Source organism: Centruroides vittatus, unplaced genomic scaffold, assembly GCF_030686945.1.
Source record: "Centruroides vittatus isolate TY-2023 unplaced genomic scaffold, ASM3068694v2 contig_824, whole genome shotgun sequence".
NCBI lineage: Eukaryota > Metazoa > Arthropoda > Arachnida > Scorpiones > Buthidae > Centruroides > Centruroides vittatus.
Genome location: NW_027122537.1, coordinates 231,738 through 257,804, shown reverse-complemented (window position 1 = coordinate 257,804; position 26,067 = coordinate 231,738). Strand labels below are relative to the sequence as shown.

The following is a 26,067-nucleotide window of genomic DNA, read 5'->3' as shown; positions in this document are numbered from 1 at the left end:
ATTAAATATTTCAAAGACAAAAAGATATCATACCTTGAATGGCCAGGAAATTTACCAGATCTTAATCCGGTTGAAAATCTGTGGGCTATAGTAAAAGCTAGACTTCATAAAATAGATTGCACAACAAAAACAAAACTGATTCCAATTGTAACAAAAACAAAACTGTAATCCAGATATGGTTTTGAGACCAGCAAATAACAGAAAACTGTAAAAAACTTATTGATTCCATGCCAAAACGTGTTCAAGAAGTTATGTCCTCCCTTGGCTTTAATGTTTCATATTAAAACCAATTTAAGTTGTATTCATTTTTCGATTCTATTCATCTTTAACCAATAAATGTTCTTTTTTTCAAATTTTCACTTGTGTTCACATTAATTTGCACAATACTGTATTCATAATGGAAAAATATTGGAATCATGTCAAATTTGACCCTCAGAGTTTTTGCAAATATTTGTTTTGAGACTTTCTGAATCTAAAGTCAAAAACAAAAGAAAAAAATTGTGTGTGTTGTGTGTTAGCATTACTTCATTCATCTCATGATAGAGTGAAGATTAAAAAATGAAATTTGGCATGGTAACTTGTGTATAAGAAGCATTGAAGCTATTAAATTTTCATGGTTAAAGATCAAGAGGATAGTATGATAGAGGGGTGTCAGGTGTCATGTCTTGAGAGGAATTGGACTTCATGAAGATATTTGCTATTAGTATTTACAATTTTTATGAAACTCCTCATTACCCTAAAAGTTCACTTTCTCCCATTTTATAATAATTAAAAATATAAAATGTTTTCATAACAATCTCATAATAGATGGCACCAAACACAATTTTATTTTAAATTTTTAATTACAATATAATAAAGTTACTTTTTAAATAAAATTTCATAATAGCCAGGAAAGTTACACAACTTGTTTCTGGATTTTTATTTTGAGAGTAAATTATTAGTTTAAAATTTGAGTTTATTTTTATGAAGTAAGTCAGTTTGAATTACCGTATATCTCGGCGGATAAGACGATGGTTGAATCATAAAAAAAAGCCCTGAAAATCCGGGATTGTCTTATAGGACAGATATAAAAAATTAGATGGTTTTAATTTATATAAATTTCAATTATAAAAAAATGGACAAACTGTAATTATTTACTAATAGAGAGTAGGGTATGTGCACAAAATAGAATAGCCCATAAGACGTTTGTGTGAATAGTCAGTCATTACCTGAATGCCAAATCAGTGCGAATGCTTGCAACACTCGCAAGACAGTGCTGCCAGATGCAAGAAAATAAATTTGTCCATTTGAAAAATTACAAATAGGACATAATTCCGTATACGCTATACAGTATTATTATTCAGATGATGATCGCTGATCTAAACTAAATTCATAAACCGTTGATAGTTTGGGGTCATCTTATAGGACAGATATAAGCTAAAACTATAAAACTTCAACGAAAATTTATACCTCGTCTTATCTGAAGGTCATCTTATCCGCCGAGATATACGGTACTTAATGTACATGATGCATCTAAAAAGTTTGGTGAAATGTTAGAATAAAAACAATAAAACAGAAGACATAGTAATTACTTTTATTGAGCTCTGAGTACTTTGATACCCTCCATGACAGAGAACATACTTTTGACAACATTTGGTAAGCTTCTAGAAACAGTTGGAAAAGTCTTGTTTTGGAACTGCTTTAAAAACGGCTGTCACACAAGCCTGAATTATAGAAATGTCAGCAAAATGTGATTAATTAATCTCAAATGTAATCCATAAATGTCCATAACTACCTACAAGTCTGGTTTTTTTTATGTGCGCATGATTTGGGCACCTAATACTCTGTGCCAAATTTCAACTCCTGACATGTACTCTTTCATACCTCTAAGCTGATAAGACAGCAGGCAGTACGATTTTATAAACAAGACATAGTCTTGTCAATAAATTTTAAAAATATTAAAAGTAGCAGCCCGAAATTGTGATGATTTCACAATAAATATATGCTTGTTAAAAATTTGGTTTTTTACTGGAATTAGAAAGGTGTTGAGCCAATTTATCCTGAAACTTTAGAAAAGATTATGGAAAATGTGAACAAAACATTATTTTTTGCCATCCAAGATGACAGTCACGCCTGCTTAGTAGTAGTGGTTTTGAATAACATTGCAGACCAAATTTAACTCCTCGATTTCTATAAATTGTAATTCCTGATGTTCTGTAAATTTTATGTATTTTATTTTACGTGTTTGTTTATTTAATCGTTGTGCATTTGTATCAAGATGTGGAGATACAAAATATAAAACAATTACATAATACATATATTTGGGTCATAACTATATTAATTTACTATAAACAAAAATTTACAGAAACTTACCAGACAGGATTGCTATCCTTAAAAGAAAAATTACTAAATAGAAAGCAAAAATTTGTTTATAAATTCAAAAATTAGTTAAATTTAATACAATTTCAGACAGAACTTCCTGATTTTTCTAATTTACTCATTAATTTCTAATTACAGGTAGTTCTGTCTGAAATTATATTAAATTTGGCTAATTTTTGATTCACTTTTCATATGCTAAATTTGCAATTCTGTATGTTTTTAGCTGACAAACAAAAATTTTGAGCTGTTGTGCAGAGGTGCTTTATTTCAATTTTGGTCTGTAACAGCAGAATCATTTATGAAAATTTTTATTGCCTGTTTTATGTTTAATCTGTGATTTTAATGTTTTAAATGAATTTTTATGCATTATAACAGTTACTGTAAAAAGATTTTTTTATCTCAATAAAAAATTTTAATTTTTTAGCTCTTTGGGCATGGAATTCCATTTATGACATGCAACTGTATTATTTAACTTTTGCACACAATTTTTAGCAATATATTACATCCAAAAGTTGATAACTGCATGTATTACATTTAGTATGAAGTGTCAGACAAAAAAAACCACATCTATTTACCACAAACCCACACACATACCTGCTAATTCAGCAGACCCTTGGCCTTTTAAGGTAGCTGCTTTCCAAGCCCTATTTGCAAGGGCTTTCTCCCATTGCACAGACACTTCTGATACATACAAAGAACAGAAATGGGTCAAATCTATTGCATCTGCACAGGGATACCACCAGTCCTTAACAAACAGGCTCGGTACCAACCAGCTATCCACGATAACTACCACTGACACGAGGATTAGTGATGCAGAATGCAAGAGGGTAGTTATAGCGTATTAACTGTCCCTCCATCATATTTATAATAGAATTGCTAAGGATTTAAACTTGCGCTTAACTTATAGGAGAGAACGGAGCATTTTTCGAATCTTATCTAATGCAAAAGACAAGTCCGATGACAAGAAGGCACCAGGAGTGTACTACATTCCATTGCAAAACTATCGGTTCAATAGGCGTTTAGCATACATCAGGTCCACATACAGATCACTAGAGGCTAGAATACGAGACCACAGATATGATGTGTCCAAGGGGAAGTGCAATACTGCACTAGCCCAGTTTGCTACAGAACCCGGAGTTTCTACTTGTTGGGATGAAGCTACGCTTTTACACAAGACAGTTTGACCGACACGACTTATGTTCATTGGAGGCTATTGAAATTTATGTAGCGGCATGAACGGAGGTTGCATTAACTTCGACTATATTCCAATTCCACAGTCGCGGAAGTATTATTTACAATACCATAAAGCATAACTATCATTTTTTGTACGAAGTTAGCTTTAGTTGATGTAAAGGAAACAATTTTTCCATATCGCTCATCATGAATACAGTAAAACGTTGGGCTAACTTTCATGTATAGTATATTTTTTACCACCATACATATTTTATTTTATATTATCTCTATATTGTATTTGTGTTTTTGTTTATACTTCATTTAAAATATTTTAATTATATATGTAACGATCTCTGTATACAACATGTGTTCTAATTTTTAACATTTAAACAAACTATGTTTGAAAACGGTTAAAAGATAGAACTGTTTTCTTTATATTCAAATCAATTTTTCCTGACTAGGGCCTCTGAAAGACGGCCAAAAACATTTGAACATTAAAGTTTTTGTTGTTCATTTGCTGAAAGTAGCATTTAGGTGTAAGTTGGTGTGTTTTAGTATAAAGTGTATTTGACATAATTTAGCACTAGAAGTGCTAACTAATTTTTGGATAAAAATGGTTTTTTTTAATTTTGGTGATTCTTTCACTATTTTTGACTTCTGTTTTCATTACTCTTTTACAAAACAATCATGTATTAATTATAAAAACCACAGGGTATTGTAAAATACACAGTAGTTTTTATAGGATACCTGAGTTAAGTGAGCAAAGTCTCTGGTTCCAAGACAGCTAAATCCAGGTTCTGTTGTAAAATGATACAAATGCCATGAAATAGAGTTGCCATATACATTACTTATTTCCATATTCTTTTTCATATGCAATAACTTTTTATTTTAATATTGTATCATCATGTCTTCTTGAAGTTTTAAATATTATAAGGGAGTTTAAATTAAACTCTTGTTGTCGTTTTTTTTTACCTTTTGAGCAGTATAACTGAAAATGTCTATTATTGATGCATAACATACCACATAGTGTATTCACGATGACTGATGATTGTTGTTTTGGATTGCAAATTGTAGAATGTTATGTATTGTAAGATGTACCCCTGTTTCACACAAGTAAAAAATAGATTAAAAGAAGTGCATCTTAGAATTGAGGAAATACTTTGTGTATATTAAATACCCTAAGAAAATGAGAACAGAATGAAAATATGTAAATTAATTAAAAAGAAATATGTAGAATTCTTGGATCATTAAAAAAGTTATCATTGTTAGAATTAATATTTGGAATAAAATTTATATAAAATTTTTAATAATTATAACTAATAATTTAATGTAATTTCTGTAAATATAGTATTAAAAAACAAAGGAATTGGAATTAATGAACTTTGATATTTAAACAGCATTTCATTTTTCTATTTTTATAGAATGATATATACAAAAAGTATTAATTTAATTGTTATGACAAAATTTTAAAAATTTGTTAAATTGCATTCTAGACACGCAGGATATCAGTATTGTGGTGCTTGTGCAGGATTTGCATATAAGCAAATTGATCCAACAATTGTGTATGTATTGTGATGTTTTTTTATTGAATATTTAGAAATTCAATATTTGGAACTTTTAAACTTTTAATAAGTTTTTAATTAATTTCAGAAAACATGTTTTCATATTGGGACCATCTCATCATGTACGTCTTGGTGGATGTGCATTGTCTCCAGCAAAAATCTATCGAACTCCTTTCTATGATCTGACTATAGATCAAGAAAGTAAGTACAAAATTATGCTAATAATAAAAAATAAATCATTAACTTAACTGATTCATTATTGTTCATTAAGTTCTGTCAAGATTTTTTTGTCTGTACAATATAAATAAATTATTTAAAATTTTCCAATTCATTTTTCATTTCATTGCAGTATAAAATGAAAACTTAGAATGAAAAAAGTTCTTTACTCTTCAATGAAAATTCTTCTCTTCATTAATTCCTTTTATCTTTTGATGATAAATGAATAATTTTTATGCAATTTCTTTTCTGCAAATTTTAAAAAAGTATATAAAAAATTTATCATCAAAAGATAAGTAACAGCAAATAATAAAAGTTAAGAATTTTCATTAGACAGTAAAATACTTTCTTCAGCTTTCATTCTAGATTTTAAATAATTACTATAGTAAAATATTTATTGGGCTACAAATTGAAAAAACTGTAGACCTATAAATTCCCACTGTTGGCTGTCTGCATGTCTGTCCTTTCTTAATCTTGAGAACAGAATGAGATAGATGAAAGTCCAGACCATGTATGGAAATGTTAAGGTCAGGAGGCCCCAATTAACTATATACAAACTTCCACTTTGTACCAGAAGTGGTGTTATTTCAATTAAAATGTTTTCCCTGAAAGGAGTTAGATGACCAGCACAACTGCTAAGAGGAAAAGTATGATGTACAGGGGCAAGGCATTACTAATTTGAGGTGAAGAACAAACATTTTAAATTAAATAAATTAAAAATATGATAAAAATTGCAACCCGGCATTGTGACAATGTCACAATAAGTAATTGCTCACTCATCTTATGAATTATTCTGTTCATAATAAGATAGATTTTAAAATTTTTGACTATTTTGAATGAGTTTAAATAAATCTTAATAAAGGGAACAATAATAATTTGTGATTTTTAAAATGCATTAAAAAATATAGAATGCTATAACGAAACTTCTGAAATCTCATACCAAATTTGAACAATTTGATATTTATGTTAAATTAAATAATATAAATTTTTTAATGTTTTCTATATAAATCTATTTTACATTTAAAAAAATTTTTTTTTAATATGATAGAAATTTCTGATTTGAAAAATTATAAGCAAAAGTAACTCGTAAATTTGTTTTTATATTTATAAATCATTTAAACATTGATAGTAGTCATTTTTAGAAACATGCCTTCTTTTGTAAAAATTTTAAATTTTCGTTGTGTAAACTTTCATTTGTTGGTATTCTATTTTATATCAGAAAAATAATACAATTAGTGCTAATTTATAATTTTATTTTAAAAAATCATGAATTAGCACTAATTGTTTAACTTCAAATAATTATGACAATTCTGCTTTCTGTTTTAATTGGCAATTTATTTTGTAATTGATTATAAAAAACACTCAATTTTATTTTTATTACAAAAATTTATATAACCAATTGTTGCAATTTAAAAATATTAAATATTAACAATAATGAGCAATTATTTATTATGATATTGTCACAATGCCAGTCTGCAATATTTGGGCTGCAATTTGAAAAAATTGTAGACTTATAAATTTCCACTGTTGCTATCCATTCGTCCATCTGTTCTTCCTTAATTTCAATAACAGAGTTAGATGCATGAAAGTCAAGACCAAATGTAGAAAGCTTTGGGGAAGGAGGCTCCAATTAACTACATATAAACTTCTGATGCAAACCAGAAGTCGTTATTTCAATTTAAAAAACTTTTCCTGAAAGGAGTTAGATTATGACTGGCAGGACTCTGTTTCCAATAGGAAAAGTGTGATGTACAGGGGCAAATCAATTTCAAATTTACTCCATTGATCTGAGATGAATTATGAAAATTTCATGTGAATATCTTCTGGACTATTCATGTATTTATAACTTTTCTAAATCATCTTTTTTTGTAAAGTTTGTCTTTGAGTGTGGGTATGATCATGTGCATTAAAACATATGTAAATCTTAATGTTTACTTTTAACATAGTAATGTTTAATTTAAACTAAACATTCTAAAACAAAGAACAATACCTAACATCAGCAACAATGATATGTTAAATTTCACAACTGTTATAATTAAATCACATATTTATTTCAGATAACCACAACTATTGAAAATACATTAAAACTTTGTTTGTTTATTTATTTATTCTGTTAAATTTACAGGAAAAATCTGGTTAGATATTTGATTTCTGCCCCCTACAAAAACATATATCTAAAAACAAATAAAAAAATCTTGAGAGATAGTGCTTTTTTTACATTTCATTTTAAAATTGGGGAAGTCACGATATAAAAATTCGTCAAAATTATTAAGATTTTGCAATATATGGTAAAAGAAAGATTGTTGGGATAGATTTAGGCCAGAAAAGGAGTAAAAATGAAAGAAAATGAGCAAAGTTTTCTTAATGATATTTGGAGTGAAAGCCAATCTTGATAGATAAGACCATTAAAATATTTAATTCTCTCAAAGAAAGAAGGAAAGCCCTGGTGAATTCTAGCGATATTAGAGTCAATAGTGTAAGGCAAGTTACACATTTTGTTAAACATAAGATATATCTTATTAATAGCAGAAGTAATCTTGTGTAAAAGGGAATGTGCAGTCATGATCAGATGGGCAATCCGTAATCAATGGAAGATTGAAAATTAGCATTAAAAATGGTTGCAATGCTCTTTTATTAAAGATGGGCTTACAAAATCTCCATAAAATTCCATGTCTGATAGGCAGAGATTTAACTAGTTTATCAATGTGATTTTTGAAAGTAAGTTTGGTGTAAAAACTATGCTCAGTACCCAATATAACCTTTACTTATTAACCATGACATTGGAAGGCATCACTGTACTGATTATAATGTCTTTAAATTTCAAAACCTATCTTTATAAAGCCTACAAGACTAAATTTAAGTACTGTTTTACACGTATCAGATAATTTAAAGGAGATGAAAATTTGCAGCCTGGCATTGTGATGGCACAATAAATAGTTGCTCATTAATCATATTTTTAATTTATTTAATTTAAAATATGTGCACTCCACCTCAAATTAATAGTGGCTTGCCCCTATACATCATACTTTTCTTTTAACAATAGGGTTATGTCGGTCATCTATCTAACACCTTTTAGAGAAAATTTTTGAATTGAAATAACATGATTTCCAGTTTGCATCAAAAGTTCTTATATAGTTAATCGGGGGCCTCCTGCCCCTAACGTTCCATATCTGGTCTCGTCTTTCATCTATCTAACTCCATTCTCGAGATTAAGGGAAGACAGACGGATGACAGTGGCAATTTATAGGTCTACAATTTTTTCAAATTGCAGCCCAATAATGAAGGTTGTCCATATATCTTCAATATTATTATTATAATTAAAGTATTTTATTTGTTTAAAAAATTTAAGTAAATTTTAAGACAAATTGTACAAATTCTCCTTTATTTGCTTTTAGTCCAAATATTACAAGAACAGAAATATCAACATTTTTGTTTTTGTATGCTTGGCTATCAAAAAAAGGTAAAAGCACATTTTGTAATGGTCAAGTGGTACTTTGCATATCAAAAATGTTTTCTAGATAAAAAGTTCATCAAGAAGTGGAAATAAAGTATATACTGCTGGTAAAATGATGTCATTTTGTTTCTGCTCCTTCTTTTCTAAAAGTTTTTTAATGATTGATTTTTCTTTTTAAGAATTTTTGTCACTTTTTGACAATCAAATAGTCTAAAATGGAAGTTTTGGTGCCATCATTGTAGTGTTCTTGGGATGAAAAGCAAATAAAGAAGGTTGCATTTCACAGTAATTAACAAAAATTATCTTTTTAAAGATGTTTTTTTTTCCTTAAAATATTTAATATTTTTCAGGTGGCAAAAATTTTTATAGAAAAACTAAATATTGTAGTGATGTAATGAATGTAGTGATGTAGTGAAACTAAATATGTAGTGATAGTATTGTATTTATTAAAAAGTTTTTATTTTATGCTAAAAGTATATGAAGAATTATATTCCTCTGGCTTGTTTGAAGAGATGACAATTCATACAGATGAAGATGAGCACAGTATAGAGATGCATCTTCCATATATTGCTAAAATTATGGAAAAGTAGATAATTTTTTATTTTTAAAAATAATTATTAGAATTACTTTTAAAGTTGTTACACATCAGTTTTTTTATATTTTTTCCAGCCATCAATTTACAATCATTCCAGTAATGGTAGGTTCATTGACAACTGATAAAGAAGCTATTTATGGCAAAATCTTCAGTAAATATCTAGCTGAACCCTGCAATTTATTTGTTATATCTTCAGATTTCTGTCATTGGGGTGATTATCTAATTAAATTTTTTTAAATACAGTACTTAGTATATACATTTGCTTTAATGCTAATTTTATAAGTCAATTTGAAAGCTATGATGAAAGTAATTGCATAGTCTAGTGTCTCTCAAGTATGGCATACATACCTGGGTCTACAGGTACAAAGACAAGGACCATAAAGTTCACTTGTACAAATTTTATTGGAAATAATCAAAGTAGTGAAAAATCAGATGTAATTTTGGAGTATAGATATAGTTTTTAAATGGAAAACAGATCTTAGGTTGTGAATTCCTGAAAGAAAGTGGCAACCAGGAAACTGGATAAAACTGAGTCCAACAAGTGCCAGAAACCACTGGTCAGAAATTAGTATAAATTGATTTGAAATATGTAAAGTAGGGATGCAGGACAGTACTAACTAGAATATTTAAAGAAAGCAGATTCAAAATATAGCAAATCACACAAAAATGCAAAGAGAAACTTGTAAACAAGGATATTTGCAAAATGATCATTAAGGAACATCAGGAGCTTTTGGACCACAAAATTGCATCAAGGAGTGTTGTATGTTCAGTTATACATTATGTAACAATAGATTGTGTGGTGCCTGGCAAGATGAAAGGCCGTCTATGCCTGCTGGTGCCTTGATGGGCATCTGCTAAAATGCTATATTGTCATACTGGCATCTGTCACAGAAAAAGTCAACAAGGAAAGTGTTTCATACTAACATTTCTGAACATACAGTATCACTACCTAGCCCAGTGTGGATCCTGCCTGTATTGCACCAAACAACCATACTTAATGATGATAAATAATCACAGTTGCAAATAGTGGGCAGAATCCTGTCTGAAGTAGGACCTACAAAGGTGGAGGCATGGGATTTGGCCAGATGAATCAGTATTCTGAATATCATTTGATTTGATTGGTCAGGGTCATCCAATGGAAAGATGAAGCTGATCATGACCATCATGTTATCAAAGATTTGTTCAAAAACTAGTATTAGTAATGGTTTGGTACTGTATGGTTAGTCATTTATGTATCTGTTGTGACACTATTAAAGCTTACAATTTTGTTAAAATTTTGTGAAAGGAATTTCTGTCATGGATGCATGCCAAGAAGCAAGTGCTTGAATTTTTCACATCTTGACAATACTCTGCCACACACAGCTGAATGGATGATAATTTAGTTGTGAGAAAACTAAATTAGGACACTACAGTGACTGGCCTGCTCCAACCTCAATCCAATTTGAGAGTGTGTGGTTAATTTTGAAGTGTAGTGTTGCTAGACAGTGTCTGTGCCAAGGAGCAGTTGGAACACTTTCTTGTGGAAGAATGACAGAACCTTCTAACATATAGATTAACTGGCAAAACTGACAGTATGCCTCAACATCTTCAAACAGTTATTTATTTATGAAAGGGGAATATGACAAAATGGTAAACAGTCAGTGGTTAAACTTTTCTGACATGTGATGGAATGTTTTATTCAGTTCTCAAATTTTTGCTTTTTTTTTTTAAATTGATGACTTTCATTTTTTACCTAAAAATTATATCTGTATTTAAAAGCTGCATCTGATTTTCATTTCCACATTTTGATTATATCCAGAACTCTGGGGGTCAGCATTGTAAAAGTTTTGCTAACTCCTTAATTAACTGTATAATTTGTAATTATTTTTACTTTCCTGGTTATGTTACAGAATATAACATTGGTAAAGTATGGTAATCTGTCAGATTTTGACCCCACTGGATTTTTCATTATTGACATTTTTGACACTCCATGAGCCCAAAAATGTAAAAACAATCTCTCTATTAAATTCTGTTTGTGTGTTGGTGTCTACTTTGCATTATATCTCAGGATAGATGAACATAAAATTTTGAAACTTGACAGGATTATTTTTTATATATGGGGCATGGTGAATTCTGTAAATTTTTGTAATTTTTCTTTTGAATAAAGTAAAAGAACCAACAGTGTATTGCTAATTAGTAAATTAGCCTAATGAATTATATATCAGTGATGAAATGATGATGAATTTATATATATATATTTTATTTATTTATTTTTAATGTTAGTTACAGTATAGTCATACATGATTTGGGATGCTCATCCCACAGTAACATAAAAAAATTAATTAATTAAAAATACTAAGGAGTAACAATAAAAATATAAGTAGTAAGGTGTCAGTCAGCAAGCTGAAAATGTCAACTTCAGAGTCAGTTGGCAGAAAAAAAGCTGACTCCCCAGCTCTGATTATATCCAATAAAATTTTCTTTGTTAAACTTTATTGTTCTTGACTTTGTACATAAAAAGTCATTAGGGGAGTAAATAAGTACTCTTAATTTTGATCACCTTGTTTGTTATATTTTTGTTATCATATTACAGATGTACAGTACATATTGAAGTCTTAATTATAAAATATATAACTAAAAAATCTAAAAGAATTTTAAACAAAATGTCTTTCTTGGTGTGTATTGATCTCCATTAGGGTTATACAGGAGATCCTGATTAATTCGAAATTCGGGACAAAATATTCATGACTTCAAATTATCCAAGATTAACATATTTCTGTACGGTAGGCCAAATGCCACAACTGATGTAATTTATTAAGCAAATGGAATATGGTTATGTATACAGAATGCTATTTTTGTTAATTAATAATAATAATATAAATAAACTGCAGGCATGTCTGGTAAGAACCTCATAGGTTGCCAGATAGATTTTATAAAAAGTAAAGCAGAATACCTCAAAATATAGCCCAAATTATTCTTAAAGTAGCTCAAAAAGTAGTAGCCTAAAGTCCTACAAATGACTTAATCTGCTACCCATAGCCCAATCTCACAATTCTGAAACCCAGCTGTATTTTATGAAATAAGAGAAAAAGAGGTAGTCCATATGTAAGGTGACATCTGAAAATGTGTTACTGCAAAAGCAAAGCCATATTGACCAGATTAGAGTTGTTTTTGGTCTATTGTTCTCTTATAGCATGGAGCCACTTTGAACAAGTTAATGTACATAACACAATTTGGACAGAATTTTCACTTTGAATTTTGAAGTAGCCATATTTTGAACTAACCAAATTCCTTAACATGTAAATCCCTATATCCTCAGCCGAGACAATAGTACAGTTATGAATTAATGGGATTTTGAACTATCTAAGTTTGAATTAATATGGATTTCCTGTATTTGATTGATCAAACAGTCATGTTTCAATTGTGTAGTTCAAACTGTTTGCATTGTTTTAATATAAACAATGCAAATCAAACTGCAATGCAATGCAAAATTCAAACTGTTAAGTGACACACATTCATTTTAATATCAGCATTGAAATAATATCAAAATCTTTTGTAGTCAGAAGAATAACTATTAGAACCGATATTCAAAAAATATGACTAAAGTACACTAATTCTGTTTTGATAACACAATAGGGAATGTCCAATTTTGTCAGAAAAACTCTGAAGCATCATCTATTCTCTCCTAGTTCATATTTTTGTAAAGCTGTATTTTCTGTACTTGTGGCTCTCAAAACAATAAAACAAATCTGAGTTTTACCAACATTTTTTCTAACAATTTCATTCATCTCATTACAATGTATATATAATTCGTCTCTGTAATCCAAAAGGTTTTTTGGTAGACGATCCAAAAACCTTTTGAATTACAGAGACGAATTATATTACATAGTAACATACAGCAGTTCCAGATACAGAGCATCTCATTACACTTTTTCATTTTTAAATTTCAAAAAAATTATAAAATTTAAATTTTTATTTTTTACTGTATGACTGTTAGATATATATATAACTATAAATTTATCTAATTATTAAAATTGCTTCACATGTTTATAATTATTTATTATATTTGAATAAAATATTTCTACAACTTTCCCAAATTACCTTTGTCTGAGAGAGGATACATTTTATACTAAAACTTTAAAGGGACACATGGTTACTGAAAGTTTGGGAAGCACTTACGTAGAAACTATCTATTTTTATTTAATTTAAACATTTTAAGATTATTTTAATTCCTCATTAGAATTTTCTATATAAAAACAAATATATTAAAATGAAAATTCTCAAAGAAATTTAACTTTTTTAATATAAGAATAGGTACTTATGGGTTAAGAGGATGCCAGTCGGAAATTGCGATCAAAATCGCGTTTTTGAATGAAATTATCTAAATAACAATAGACTAGTAAATTTAAATCTAAAAAGAAGAAAAATTACTCTTTTAAGTTTTAAAAATGAAAAAACAGCAAGAAGGATTACTGATATCATGTTTCTGATTCCAGCAAAGAGAAGAAATATGGGGATGCATGTTCTAACCTAACCTATTCTAATAATTTGGTTGATAATAATTATGGTAATTAGAATAGGTTAGGTTAGGTTAGAACGTGCGTCCCCACTGTTTTTTCTGTTTGCTGGAATCATAGATGAGCCGCCATTTCGGCACCATAGGTAACATTAATGGTTATCTGTAATCGTAAGAAGTAAGCAGTTTTTGAAATTTGTTAAATATTAAAACTAACCCTTTTGTAAATCATTAATTTATTGTTTGTTTGATTTAACAATTGTTTTAAATTGAAAAATAAAAACTTGCATTATTCGGAAAAATCGCAATTTCCAACTGGTCTCCTCTTAACCCATAAGTACTTAAGAATATTTTAATTTTGTCATTGTTTTCTATATAGGCTTCTAAAGTTTCTTTATTGCTCTGTCTTGTAAGGGGTGCTGCAGCAACTCCAGTTCATTTGACCAAAATTGTTTGTATTGATGCCTTCTATCACCCATTTCATTTTCTCAGTCTAATTTCTTAACACACTGCATAATTAGTTTACTATTTGTTTATTTAAATCTAAAGAGTTATAAGATTATTTTGTTAACTTGTAAATTAAAACAAATATTTAATTTCAATTATTCTAACTTTTATTCATTTATATAAATTGAATTCTAATTTGTGCTTTTAAGTTCTAAAGCCTCTTGCTTGCTTTTTGCTTTATATTAAGAAAAAACTTTTATAATTATGGGTGTTCTAAAATAGAAAGATTTTTATCTTCAAATTTATGGCATTGTGAATTCTGTTTGGCAACCTGTTCACTATGATTTCTATTAAATAGTTGCTCCTAAAAATTGACTTTTTAAAATATGTCAGTTTTTGTTATAACTTGTTATAGTTCATTGTAAGAAATGTTTTTGTTCAAAATACATAAATATTAAATATTCATGAACAAAAACATTTTTACATTAACTTTTTCTAGACATTTTTCTAGAATATTAAAATATTTAAACAATAAATTTTCTTATCTAAATATTTTAATATTTCAGCAAAATATCTAGAAAAAGTTTAATTCTTGTTTATGTATTCATAAAACAAGAATATAATCAAATTTCTTGATATATTTATACAAATTACAAACAGTACTATTATTTTTTCTTAATACATAGCAAGAAATAAATTTTTTAAATCTCATCAATACAAATTGATTTAAGATTTCACATATTGTTCTTTTATAATAATGCCAAACAGTTGCTGGATTACATCAGGCTATAATAATCGCTAATAATTATTAATTAAATAGTATGGTTATATCTAAATGAATAGTTTTGGAAGTGAATATTGGATGGAGATCTGGGTATTGTAACTGGCAGTGCATCTGCACAGCAAGTGGGAGTTGCAGAGGTTTGAGTCCAGCTTCAGGCTGATTCATTTCTTGCAGAACATTTTAAATTAATTATTAAATATTAATTTAATCATAATAATTAAATTTATTAAGAGTGGCAAGTAACACCTACCTCTAGGCCAAATTACTTGACTTTTGATTAATAAGTAGTAGCTTTATTATAGCTGAATATAATCCAGCAATCATTTGGCATTACTGGATGTTTATATTTCTTTTATAATTTTATTGAAAGTTATATTAAATTACCATTTGATAGAAATTAAGATAAATAATAATTAAATTTTATATTAGTTATCAAGGAATAATGGAAATATAAATGAGGTATTATTATTTGGAAAATATTATTTCTGTTTTCATTCTAAATACTAACGTATTTAGAATGAAAAAATAGTAGTTGTAAGCAATGAACTGACAGTCAGAATTGAATGAAAATTGATAAGATTACTGTAAATAGAAACTTTAACATGAATGAACTTTGCATACCAAAGTTAAGCCAATCAAATCTATTCTTATAAATGCTATTTTTTCTTTTTTTATTCAGTATGCTGTTTTACTTTATTTTATAAAATATTCTTAGTTCCTTTGCTTTATTTATTGGGCCTTCAAAGACTCATCTAGCTATTTCAAAAATTGGCTTTTGTGCTCTTTGTTAAATATGATGAGTCTTTTATCCTGGATATCTACCACAAAGAGAATATAGATTATTAGAGGGAGTAAAAATATCTGAACTTTTTGTAAAGTCAAAGAAAAATCATGTTGAATAAGAGAATAAAAAGTGATAGTGATCAATCAAATTCATGATCATAATTTATGGAAATTAAAAATAAAAATTATATACTATTATATACTATTACAGTGGTGTCTCATACTTCAAATTTAATTCATTCCGGGAGGCCATTTGAATTCCAAATCATTCAAAGTTCAAAGCAGTTTTTTCCCATTAGAAATAAAAGAAAGTGAATTAATTTGCTCCCAGACCCTAAATAATACTCATTTCAAAAAACTTAAAACATCAAACACACATACTTTAAGATAAAAATAACAAATTAAATGTCCTAAATAATAAATTAAAATATGAAAACAATAAATAAAATATGCAAATACAGTATAACATTGTAAAATAAAAATTGCATGTATTGTTTGTACACCGTTGACTTTGGCATATTAAACATGGCCACCAGATCCATCACACGTGTACCATATTCTTGCTTCGTGATGAGTTCTGTTTTCATCTCAATCATCAATATTATGACTTTCCTCTTATACTTCATTCTTTCCACACACTTCTCGAATTCCATGCAATACGTAAAGTTTATATTGCCAAACAAAGCTTTTGCGTATTTTTAATAGTTGCTATTACTTAAGATAATTGTGTGATTAATTTTAACACTTGTGAAATTTAACACATTATTACTAATTTTAGATCATATTCTTTGTTCAGCTTATTTTACACTTCCAGAGTATTTTTTACTGCGTGTGCAGGTCAAACATCGAAGCATTGTTCAAACTCCAAGGGGAATTTTTGTCAAATTTAGCATTTGAAGTAAGAGGTACCACTGTATTTATTCTTCTTAATAGTAATCTTATTTTCTGCTGTTTTTAATTTATAAACTATTTATTTAAGTAGGTATTTAGAAAATGTTTTATTTAAATACTATAATTGAATTTTTATAGATAGATAAAAAAAAAAAACTTTTGAGCTACTTTAAAATGAAGATAATTTAGAGGAAGAGGAATTAATTTAACCTAAATATTAAATGTACAGTCAGTTCAAAAAGTTTAGAATAATTTAACTTTATCACAAAGTGCCAACCTTTTGAATGACAGTAACTAGATGAAATAAAAAAAATTATGAAAAAATTAAGTAAAGAGAAATTTAGCCTGATCTTTTAACTATATTTTCACATAAAAAATTTATTTCTAAATAAAGTATTAAAAAGTCATAATTATTTACTTAAGTGAATGAATGATAAAGGAGGTGCAACCATTAGAATATTTTATTCTAATGGTTTCATCTCGTTGATTATGAATTATAGATTTTATTCTTTTTGGCATACTATCAATAAATGATTGACATTGTTCAAGACTAATTTCAGACCAAATTTTTGTAAGTTTTTCTTTTAAATCTTGTTTATTGGTTGGATTAGATTCTTGTGTTTGTTTTTTACAAATGGACCAATTATTTTCAATTGAGGATAACTCTGGTGAATTTCCAGGCGGAATCCAAGATTTCTATTTTTGTAGATGTAAACCATTCTGACTTTTTTGCATGTAAAACATTTAACTTCATCCGTTGAAAGATTACATCATCTTGAAAATGATCTTCCGTTGTTGCAATGAGGAAATATCACAATACATGTCATTACTGTCTAAAAAAATCATTAAAACGAAATAACAATAATTTTCTAAGTCCTTTACAGTCAAGTGAACCCCCATACTATAACTTTAATGGAAAATTTAATGACTCTTTGGTTTTGCATTTCAAGTACCAAACTTTTCTTTCATTATTTAAATCAACACAAAACATACTTTTGTCGTTAAAAATGATTTTTGTGACATTTACTGGATTATAATTTATACAATACTATATAAAAATTATTTCATATTCTAAACTTTTTGAACATGATTTCAAATATTCTAAACATTCTCTTAAGTAAAAAACATTGATTTTTTTTTTTTTTTTTTTTTAAATACTTTATTTAGAAATAAAATTTTTACACAAAAATATTTAAAAGACCAGGTTGAATATCTCCTTATTTAAGTTTTTCATAATTTTTTTATTTCTTCTAGTTATTGTCATTCAAAGATTGGCACTTTCTGCTGATGAATTAAATTATTTTAAACTTATTAAATTGACTGTTCAGTATTACTTTTAAGTTATTCTTAATATGTAGTGGATAAAGAAATTTACAATTTGAGCTTACAAATATAAATATTTGTAAGTATTACTACAGTCTTAGCAAAGTAAATTTTATTTAAAAAATGAGCAATCTTTACATTTTTATGTTGTTTATCAATCATAATACTAAAATACATTTCATTTTAGGTGCAAGATTTCATTATCAATATTATGACAAAACATGGGGTGATATTTATCAATCTATTCAAAAGTTAGATGAAATGGTAAGTATTTATTTTATTAATGCTTTTTATATAATTTAGTACTTTAATCATATATCTTGATTATTTAATGATATATATTGTACAATGTGAAACAAAATTTTTTTTAAGTTTTCATTACTCAGTTTAATACATTGTATGGAAAAGTTTATTTCCACACATTTATTATTAAATAATTTTTGAACAATCAATTATTTCTATTCTGATGATTGTAGAGTAATTTCCAAAGTGATCAATTTCACTTCCTAATGGGCACTCTAAGTGGGCAGTAACAAGTAAGAGGCAAGTAGTTGGCAGTAGTTGCTAGAAATGAGTCTTCCAAGTGATTTTTACTTATGATTTGATCATTGACATTTATTACAGTTAATTTGTTTTTCACATTGAATAGACATTGATTGAATAACTGCAACAGTGGATTTAAGTATCAATTCAAATACTAAGAAGCTCCCCTTGTACTTCACGTATCATATTTGATTGAACATGTTTTTAGTGCAGTCATATAATTTCTATCCATACAAAGAAATCAGAGTAATTTAAGAGTTTATAAGTAGTTTTTGACCAGGCATTGAAAAACATTTCAAGTCCATATCTCACATTAATAATTTTCTAATAGTGAAGCAGATATTAAATTTGTTATTCAAAATTCCTGCTAAATGATTGAGCCTTTTCAAGTTGGAATTGCTGAATTTAAGTTCACTAGCTGAGTAAATAACATTTTACAAGTTTTAATTAGATATAATTAAATATGCAATTAATTGTTGTATTGAATTTGTTTTCAAAATCTGTCAAGGTGAAATTTTTTTTTCTGCCTTGGTGAAGAGGCTGACTGAGGCATGTTTGTTCTGCAGATCCCACAAGAAGCATTAAAGTTTCATCATCAGTAATAACTGTTTAGTTATCTGAGTCATATCAACTGTATCAATCAGTCTCTGCTGATGAGTAAACATTCTTCAACTGCTAATCTGATAACTTTCTAAGAATAATGTAAGAATGGATGCAATGCATTTCAAGTTGTCATGAGGAATGACATGTACTGTACAGAGCCAAATGAAATTCCCAAAATGGTAACCACAATTGTCAATGGTGTCAATTGTCTATAGTCTCTTTTGATCTTTTTGTGATGTAAAATTTTTATTTTTTACTGAAGTTGACCCACCTGCTATTGTCCTCTGTTGATTCATGGCCTTCTTTAAAACACTTACTTGTTACATATACTAGTACAAATGGCATTTTGTTACCATATGCTTTTCTAAGCAAATTAAATGTTTTGGGAAAGAATGTACCAAATTTGATACAGAATTTTATATTGATTTGTTGCTCATAATGCATCATTTCAAAATTCCAATGATGCATGCCTACATATTCCAATATTTTGATGTTTTGTGTTCTGGTCCTTCTGAATACAGGCATGGAACAAGTGTTTTGAACAAGTATTGATGTGTGTAAGAAAATGTTCAAACATGCATGTGCTCAAAATTACAAATGCTGCTAGGTAACATCAAAGTTTAATTTATTTTTGACTCTATCATGTAGTATAATATGACTTTATGAATTAATAATTGAATTTCTCTTTCAATTATTGCTTCATGATAGGTCCTCCAATTATTGCTTTATTGCTGATATGATAGGTCCGCAGACATTCATTTTATCTGATGTTTATTGTTTAAACGGATGAAAAAAGATCAAATAATATTGCCAGAATTGATAATGTCTAAAAATTTTGAAATATCAATATTTACGTTTTGGCATCAGACATTTCTCTTTGATAATGAATTTTTTGGATAATTTACCTGTATTGCATTTGATAACTTTGTTACATATTGCTATTTTTGTCATAAGTATTTTATCAATTTTGAAATTAATGCTTGAATAAGTTACATTTATAACTTATTCAAGCATTAAACACCCTATCAGTAAGTTTAAAAATACAGTAGAGAGTCGTTTATCCGAATCAATTGGGGACTGGAGTTGTTTGGATAACTTGATTTTTCGGATAATCGATTATGTATGAAAAAATATATTAACCTGTCCAATGTTGAAATTTTTCTCTGTTGCGTGTTGCTCCGTGTTGAATTTTTGTCGATTTTAAGCCTAACGAAAATTTTTATAATAATAATCGAGGCTATTGTATCGTTAAAAATTATTTCTTTATTTTGTACAAACAAAATAAATATGTTGAAAAATATAAAAATTATATTTTGGAAGTAAATCTAGTATCAAAAAAGTTTGATTCAGCACGACACAGTCCGATTGGAAAGCGTTCAGATAACTGACGTTTTGGATAACCGGTGTTCGGATAAACAACTCTACTGTATTCTCATCTGTAATATTGATAAATATGATAAACAGAAAAGAATGGAAAAAAAATAAAACAGGAACGCCATTTGATTTTACTCTCAACTATAATTGAATTTTTTTATAAAGTTTATTGATTAAAAAATCAGTTGGTTATTTTTAAAAAGTAGCAAGAATAATAAAATCTAAAATATCAAATTAGGTATCTGTCAAAACTTTGTTATGTAGTAAATATTATAACAACATGCACTGACTTTGTTTCCTATATAAAAATACAGTATATACAGGATGCTTCAGAACTCATGGGACAACATTTAAGGGGTGTTAGAGTACAAGACAAAGACATTTTTTGTACAGGAAAATATGGGGGCAAGTGACATGTTGAGATGCAAACACAAGAAATAACACATGAAACGAAACATAAATTGTTTACTTACAGCATTGTTGACAAGTGCATCTTTACAGCAATGTGCACAATAATTGTTCAAAATTGCATCCAGCAACAGTAATGCATGCTTGGCAGGTCGATGGAGTGATTGGTATACAGTTTCAAAGATACCAGTATATCTCACACATGTGCAATCACAATGGTTATTTGAGCAACAAGGTCCTCAACAGAGTCAACTGGATTCTCATAAATGAGGGCCTTCAGATGTTCCCATAAGAAGTAATTGAGGCTTGATAAATCAGGTGATTGGAGTGGCCAACAGACCGGTCCACCATCACCAATCCATTGTGCCCCAAAAGTGGCATCCAGGTAATTGCGCACGTCAATGCTGAAACCACAGTCGATTATGAATGACAATTGGAACATCTTGAAGCAATTCTGGTAAAACATTTTCCAGAAAAATGTGATATCTGCCATCGAGTTGCCTTGGTAGTAGATATGGACCAAGCAGAAAGTTGTTTGCAATACCTGCCCACACATTCACAGAGAATCATTCTTGGAACACACATGGATGTGTAAAGTATTGATTTGAGATTGCCCACACAGTTGTGCACATTGAAAATACCTATGTGTGTAAAAATTGCTTTATCTGTGAATAGTACATGAGGTGGGAAGTCTGACTGCAATGCACACTGCTGCAAAAACCACTGGCAGAATCCTATGTGCAGAGGATAATCTTCCATTTTCAAAGCTTGAGTTCTCTGGAAATGGAATGGGTATAATTATTCTTTGTTTAACATGCTCCAAATGGTGTGTTGACTCACACCTGTGATGTGCAATAGCTCTTGTACTTGTGTCAGGTCTGTTCTCCACAAGGTTTAAGATGAATTCATCCACATGTGGACATCGTACAGCTTGTGGTCAACCCATTTCTTGAAGTGGAAGGAACTAGTTTCACAAAGTTGCTGGTGTAAATGCTCAAACATTTTGTGGTCTGGCATTTGTCTATTCAGAAAGTGTTCCTGATACATTCATAGTGCTGCTCTGCCACTATCATTTGCAGCCCCCGTACATTAGATGCGTATCTGCCTTCTCAGCATTCATAATATCTCCCATCATGGGTTATAGCAAATGGCATGTTCCTGCAGATGTATAATGTTGAAGGGCAGCAATCCACCTACTGCCCTCTACCAGCAACAGTATATGCAAATCACTCCATTGATGCTGCCGAGCATGTATTACTGTTGATGTAATCAATTTCAAACAATTATTGTAAACATTGCTGTAAAGATGCACTTGTCAATGATGCTGTAAGTAAACAATTTGTTTCCTCTCATGTGTTTTCTTATATTTGTGCCTCAATGTGTCACTTGCACACATACTTTCCTATCAAAAAAATGTTTTTTTGTCTTGTGCACTACCATCCCTTTCTAAAGTTTGTTCCATGAGTTCTGAATCATCCTCTATATAACTGAATACAAATTTTAAATCAAATAATCTGTATAATCACTTCAACCGAATTTTAATAAATAAAAATGTATACAATTTTGTTTTAATATAAAGATTTTATAGATATTTAAGAACTTTAAGTAGTTCTAATAAAATTTTGTAACTAAACTAATATACTATAGTATTTCCCAAAATAAGAATGGAACCAATGTACTATATATATCTTCTGCTACCTTTTAGCTAAACAATGAAACTACAGGTATCCCTTGCTTAATACGGGATTTGATTAATGTGCAAAATTAATTGTGGCAATCCCTTTATATATGTGGCAGAGATTTTAATTAACGTGGCTTTAATAGCTGTCTTTACTTAACATAGATATGTTTTTCTCAGCAAATAAGCTGTTTGTGAATTTGCTATTTTTTGTGCTGAGGGTGATTTCCAATGTAGAATAAATATATATATTGGGTTGTTTGGAAAGTAATTTCGTTTTTTTTAATGGAAAAAAACAATTTTCTTATAATATATAAATATTTTATTGAATTATATATTAACCATTTTGGTCCAATACCTTTTTGTCAATTTCTGGTAGTAAGTAGCATGCTTACATGCTCATAAAAGTTCTGATCTTTGCTTACAAAAAAACTGATCCAAGTGATTTTGAAGTAAATGTTTTACTGTTTAAAAAATCTTGTAAAGACCAGAACAAGAATAATCTGAGGATGCCAGATCTGGTGAATATAGTGGGTGTGGTAGCACATCCCATCCACGCTGTAACAGTTGACGAGTTAGCAAACTTGTGAGAAGTCTGACATTATCATGGTGAAACACATCATCTTTTCTGTTGACCAATCTGGCCTTTTCTGTTTGATGGTATCACTCAATTTGTCCAGTTGATGGCAGTGAACTTTTGAATCAATTGTGGAATTGTCTGATAGAAGCTCGAAAAAACAGTTTCCTTAAAATCCCACCAAATACAGCATCATTTCTTTTTGATGAATATTGGCTTTTGAAGTGCTTTGAGCAGGTTCATCTCTTCAATTCCACGATCGCTTGCATTTGACATTGTTATAAACAATCCATTTTTTGCCACCAGTTATAATTTGCTTCAAAAATGGATCATTTTCTTGACATTTGAGAAGCAAATCACAGATATCAATGCAATGGAGTAAATCTCTTTCTTTAAGAACATGTGGAATCCATATATCAAGTTTTGAAACAAAACCAAGTTGTTTCAAGTGGTTATAAATGGTTGAATTTGACAAATTTAATCTCTTAGAGATTTCTTGTGTTATTCGGCGGTTTGCTTCCATCAATACCTTTATTTTGTTTTCATCAGCTTCAACTGGCCTTCCAGAATGTGGTGCATCTTCAATATTGAAATTGCCATAAAGAAATTTTGCAAACCAGTTTTGGCATTGTCATTCTGTCAACACATCTTCTCCATGCACATCACACAGTTTGCTTGAACAGCATTCTTACCTTTTTGGTAATAAGTAAAATATGCCAAAAATGCTGCTTTCAATTTTCTATACTTGATGGGACACCAAAAAAAAAAAAAAACAGTTGCAAAGAATCAAACAAAATTTTTTACAAATAAGCCTTGAAATGTCAGCTGTCAAAATACATAATGACAATATGATTTAGAATGAAATTGGCTGGTAAAAATACAACTGGTGGTAAAAGAAAAATGAAATTACTTTCTGAACAACCAAATACACTCATGTGCAAAACTTAAGGATAATGTGATATAAGGTATTTATGACAAGAAAAACAAGGAGAATTTCCCATATATGAATTGCATTGCAAATGGTATAAAACTGCAAACAGTGTGAAAAAAGGTACAGAGTGGGCAACATGGACGACAATTGAGAATGGTGTGATAATCAGAAAACGTACCCATGTGTTAGTCCAGGAAACAAGGTGTGGCACAGGGACATTAATAGTGTGTGTGATCACCATGCATTGCAAGACATGCACCACAACATGAATGCATGCTGAGAATGAGGTTATCAAGAAGTGGCTGGGGTATGGCTTCCCATTCTTGAACCAGTGCTTCCCTGAGCTCTGGAATGGACCTTGGAGCCATTTGACGACGTGCTATCTGCCTGCCAAGCATATCCCATGCATGCTCTATTGGGTTCAAGTCTGGCGAGCGACTGGGCCAATCAAATCGTCTGATATCTTCTGTTTCGAGGTACTCATCCACTATGCCTGCCCGATGGGGACGAGCATTATCATCCATCAGAATGAAGTCACTGCCTACTGTACCTCGAAAGAGAGAAATATATTGGTCTAGGATGGTATCCCGATACACTGCACCTGTGATCGAACCCCGTGGGAAGACATGCAGGGGAGTGCAAGACCACAGAATGATGCCACCCCACACCATGACTCCTCCACCTCTGTACTGGTCCTGTTCAGTAATGTTCTCTGGATGGAACCATGTTCTAGGTTCTCTCGAGATGAAGACACGTCGTGATCACTGCTGAGACTAAACCTGGATTCATCTGTAAACAAGACATGACTCCATTGCTCCTGGATCCATGTGTGATGTTCCATGGACCAATTCAAACGAGCTCTTTTTTGCACTTGGTTTAATGGAACACATCTTACTGGTCTTCTGGCATACAGGTGTCCCTCAGCTAACTGTCTGTATACTGTAAACCTTGAAATGTTGGTCCCTGTAGCAGCTGCAAGATTTCTAGCAAGATCCGAGGCAGTGCTATGTCTGTTGCGTCTGGCTGTTAGGCATAAGTATGGTCCTCTTGGCCGGTGGTGGTGGTACACCTTAGACGGCCTCCGCCATACCTTCGAGTGATGTTTTCATCTTGCTGGAATCATCGCCAGACACTTTGGGGGACACTCAATGCACGCGACACTTCCATTTGGGTCTGACCGCTCTCCAGTCGTCCGACGATTCGTCCGTGCATAAAATCATCTAAATGGTGTCTCTGTGCCATTCTACTACACGTGCACCACCAGTATGGCCACCAGCACTGCTGTGTGTATTCAATCTGTGATGCAATGAACACAACTATTGGTGTGTTGAAACTGCGCAAGGCACGTATCTGACTACGAGTGTTTAAAGTGCCACCAAGCAGTAGGTTCATGGATCAAGTGTGACTGTGTGTCACACTTGACTGCACTTACCACTATTTTCCAACATGTTTTCTATGTAAATGCACATTATCCTTAAGTTTTGCACATGAGTGTAGTTTAATTAGGATAGCAGTAATGTGTTAAATTTCACAACTAACATGATTATTGTATTCCTTGTTTATAAGCTATTGTAAAACTTAACTTCACATTTTGTTTGTGCAAAATCAAATCAAAATATCTGCAGATAAAATGCATATCACGCATGCTTTTAAGTTTCGTAAAAGATATAATGCTATACAAACAGTAAAAAATACTCTTAATATAATGAAAAGGTGCTCCTAAACAACGGACATGTCAAATGTGGTTTGAAAGTTTTGTTTGGGAAATTTTGAACTAAAGGATACAAACATATGGGACTCCCAAAAGCAGTTGCAAAGAGAAATTTCAGGAAAAAATTGTTAAAAATTGATCAACAACTCATGAACTTGAAC

The 26,067-nt window shown here is 29.9% G+C and overlaps 1 protein-coding gene across 2 annotated transcripts in view; it reads left to right on the top strand.

Annotated features, from left to right (window-relative positions):
• The window catches only part of LOC136982385 (protein MEMO1), a 41,141-nt gene that overhangs the window by 13,575 nt on the left and 1,499 nt on the right, over positions 1–26,067 (top strand). The window contains exons 3-7 of one of the 2 annotated variants that reach the window (XM_067278876.1): positions 5,025–5,093; positions 5,182–5,294; positions 9,238–9,349; positions 9,433–9,569; positions 18,269–18,345. In XM_067278876.1, coding sequence (XP_067134977.1) covers positions 5,025–5,093; positions 5,182–5,294; positions 9,238–9,349; positions 9,433–9,569; positions 18,269–18,345 — 508 coding nt within the window. The remainder of the gene's footprint in view (positions 1–5,024; positions 5,094–5,181; positions 5,295–9,237; positions 9,350–9,432; positions 9,570–18,268; positions 18,346–26,067) is intronic. The other variant, XM_067278877.1, reaches the window with a different exon arrangement.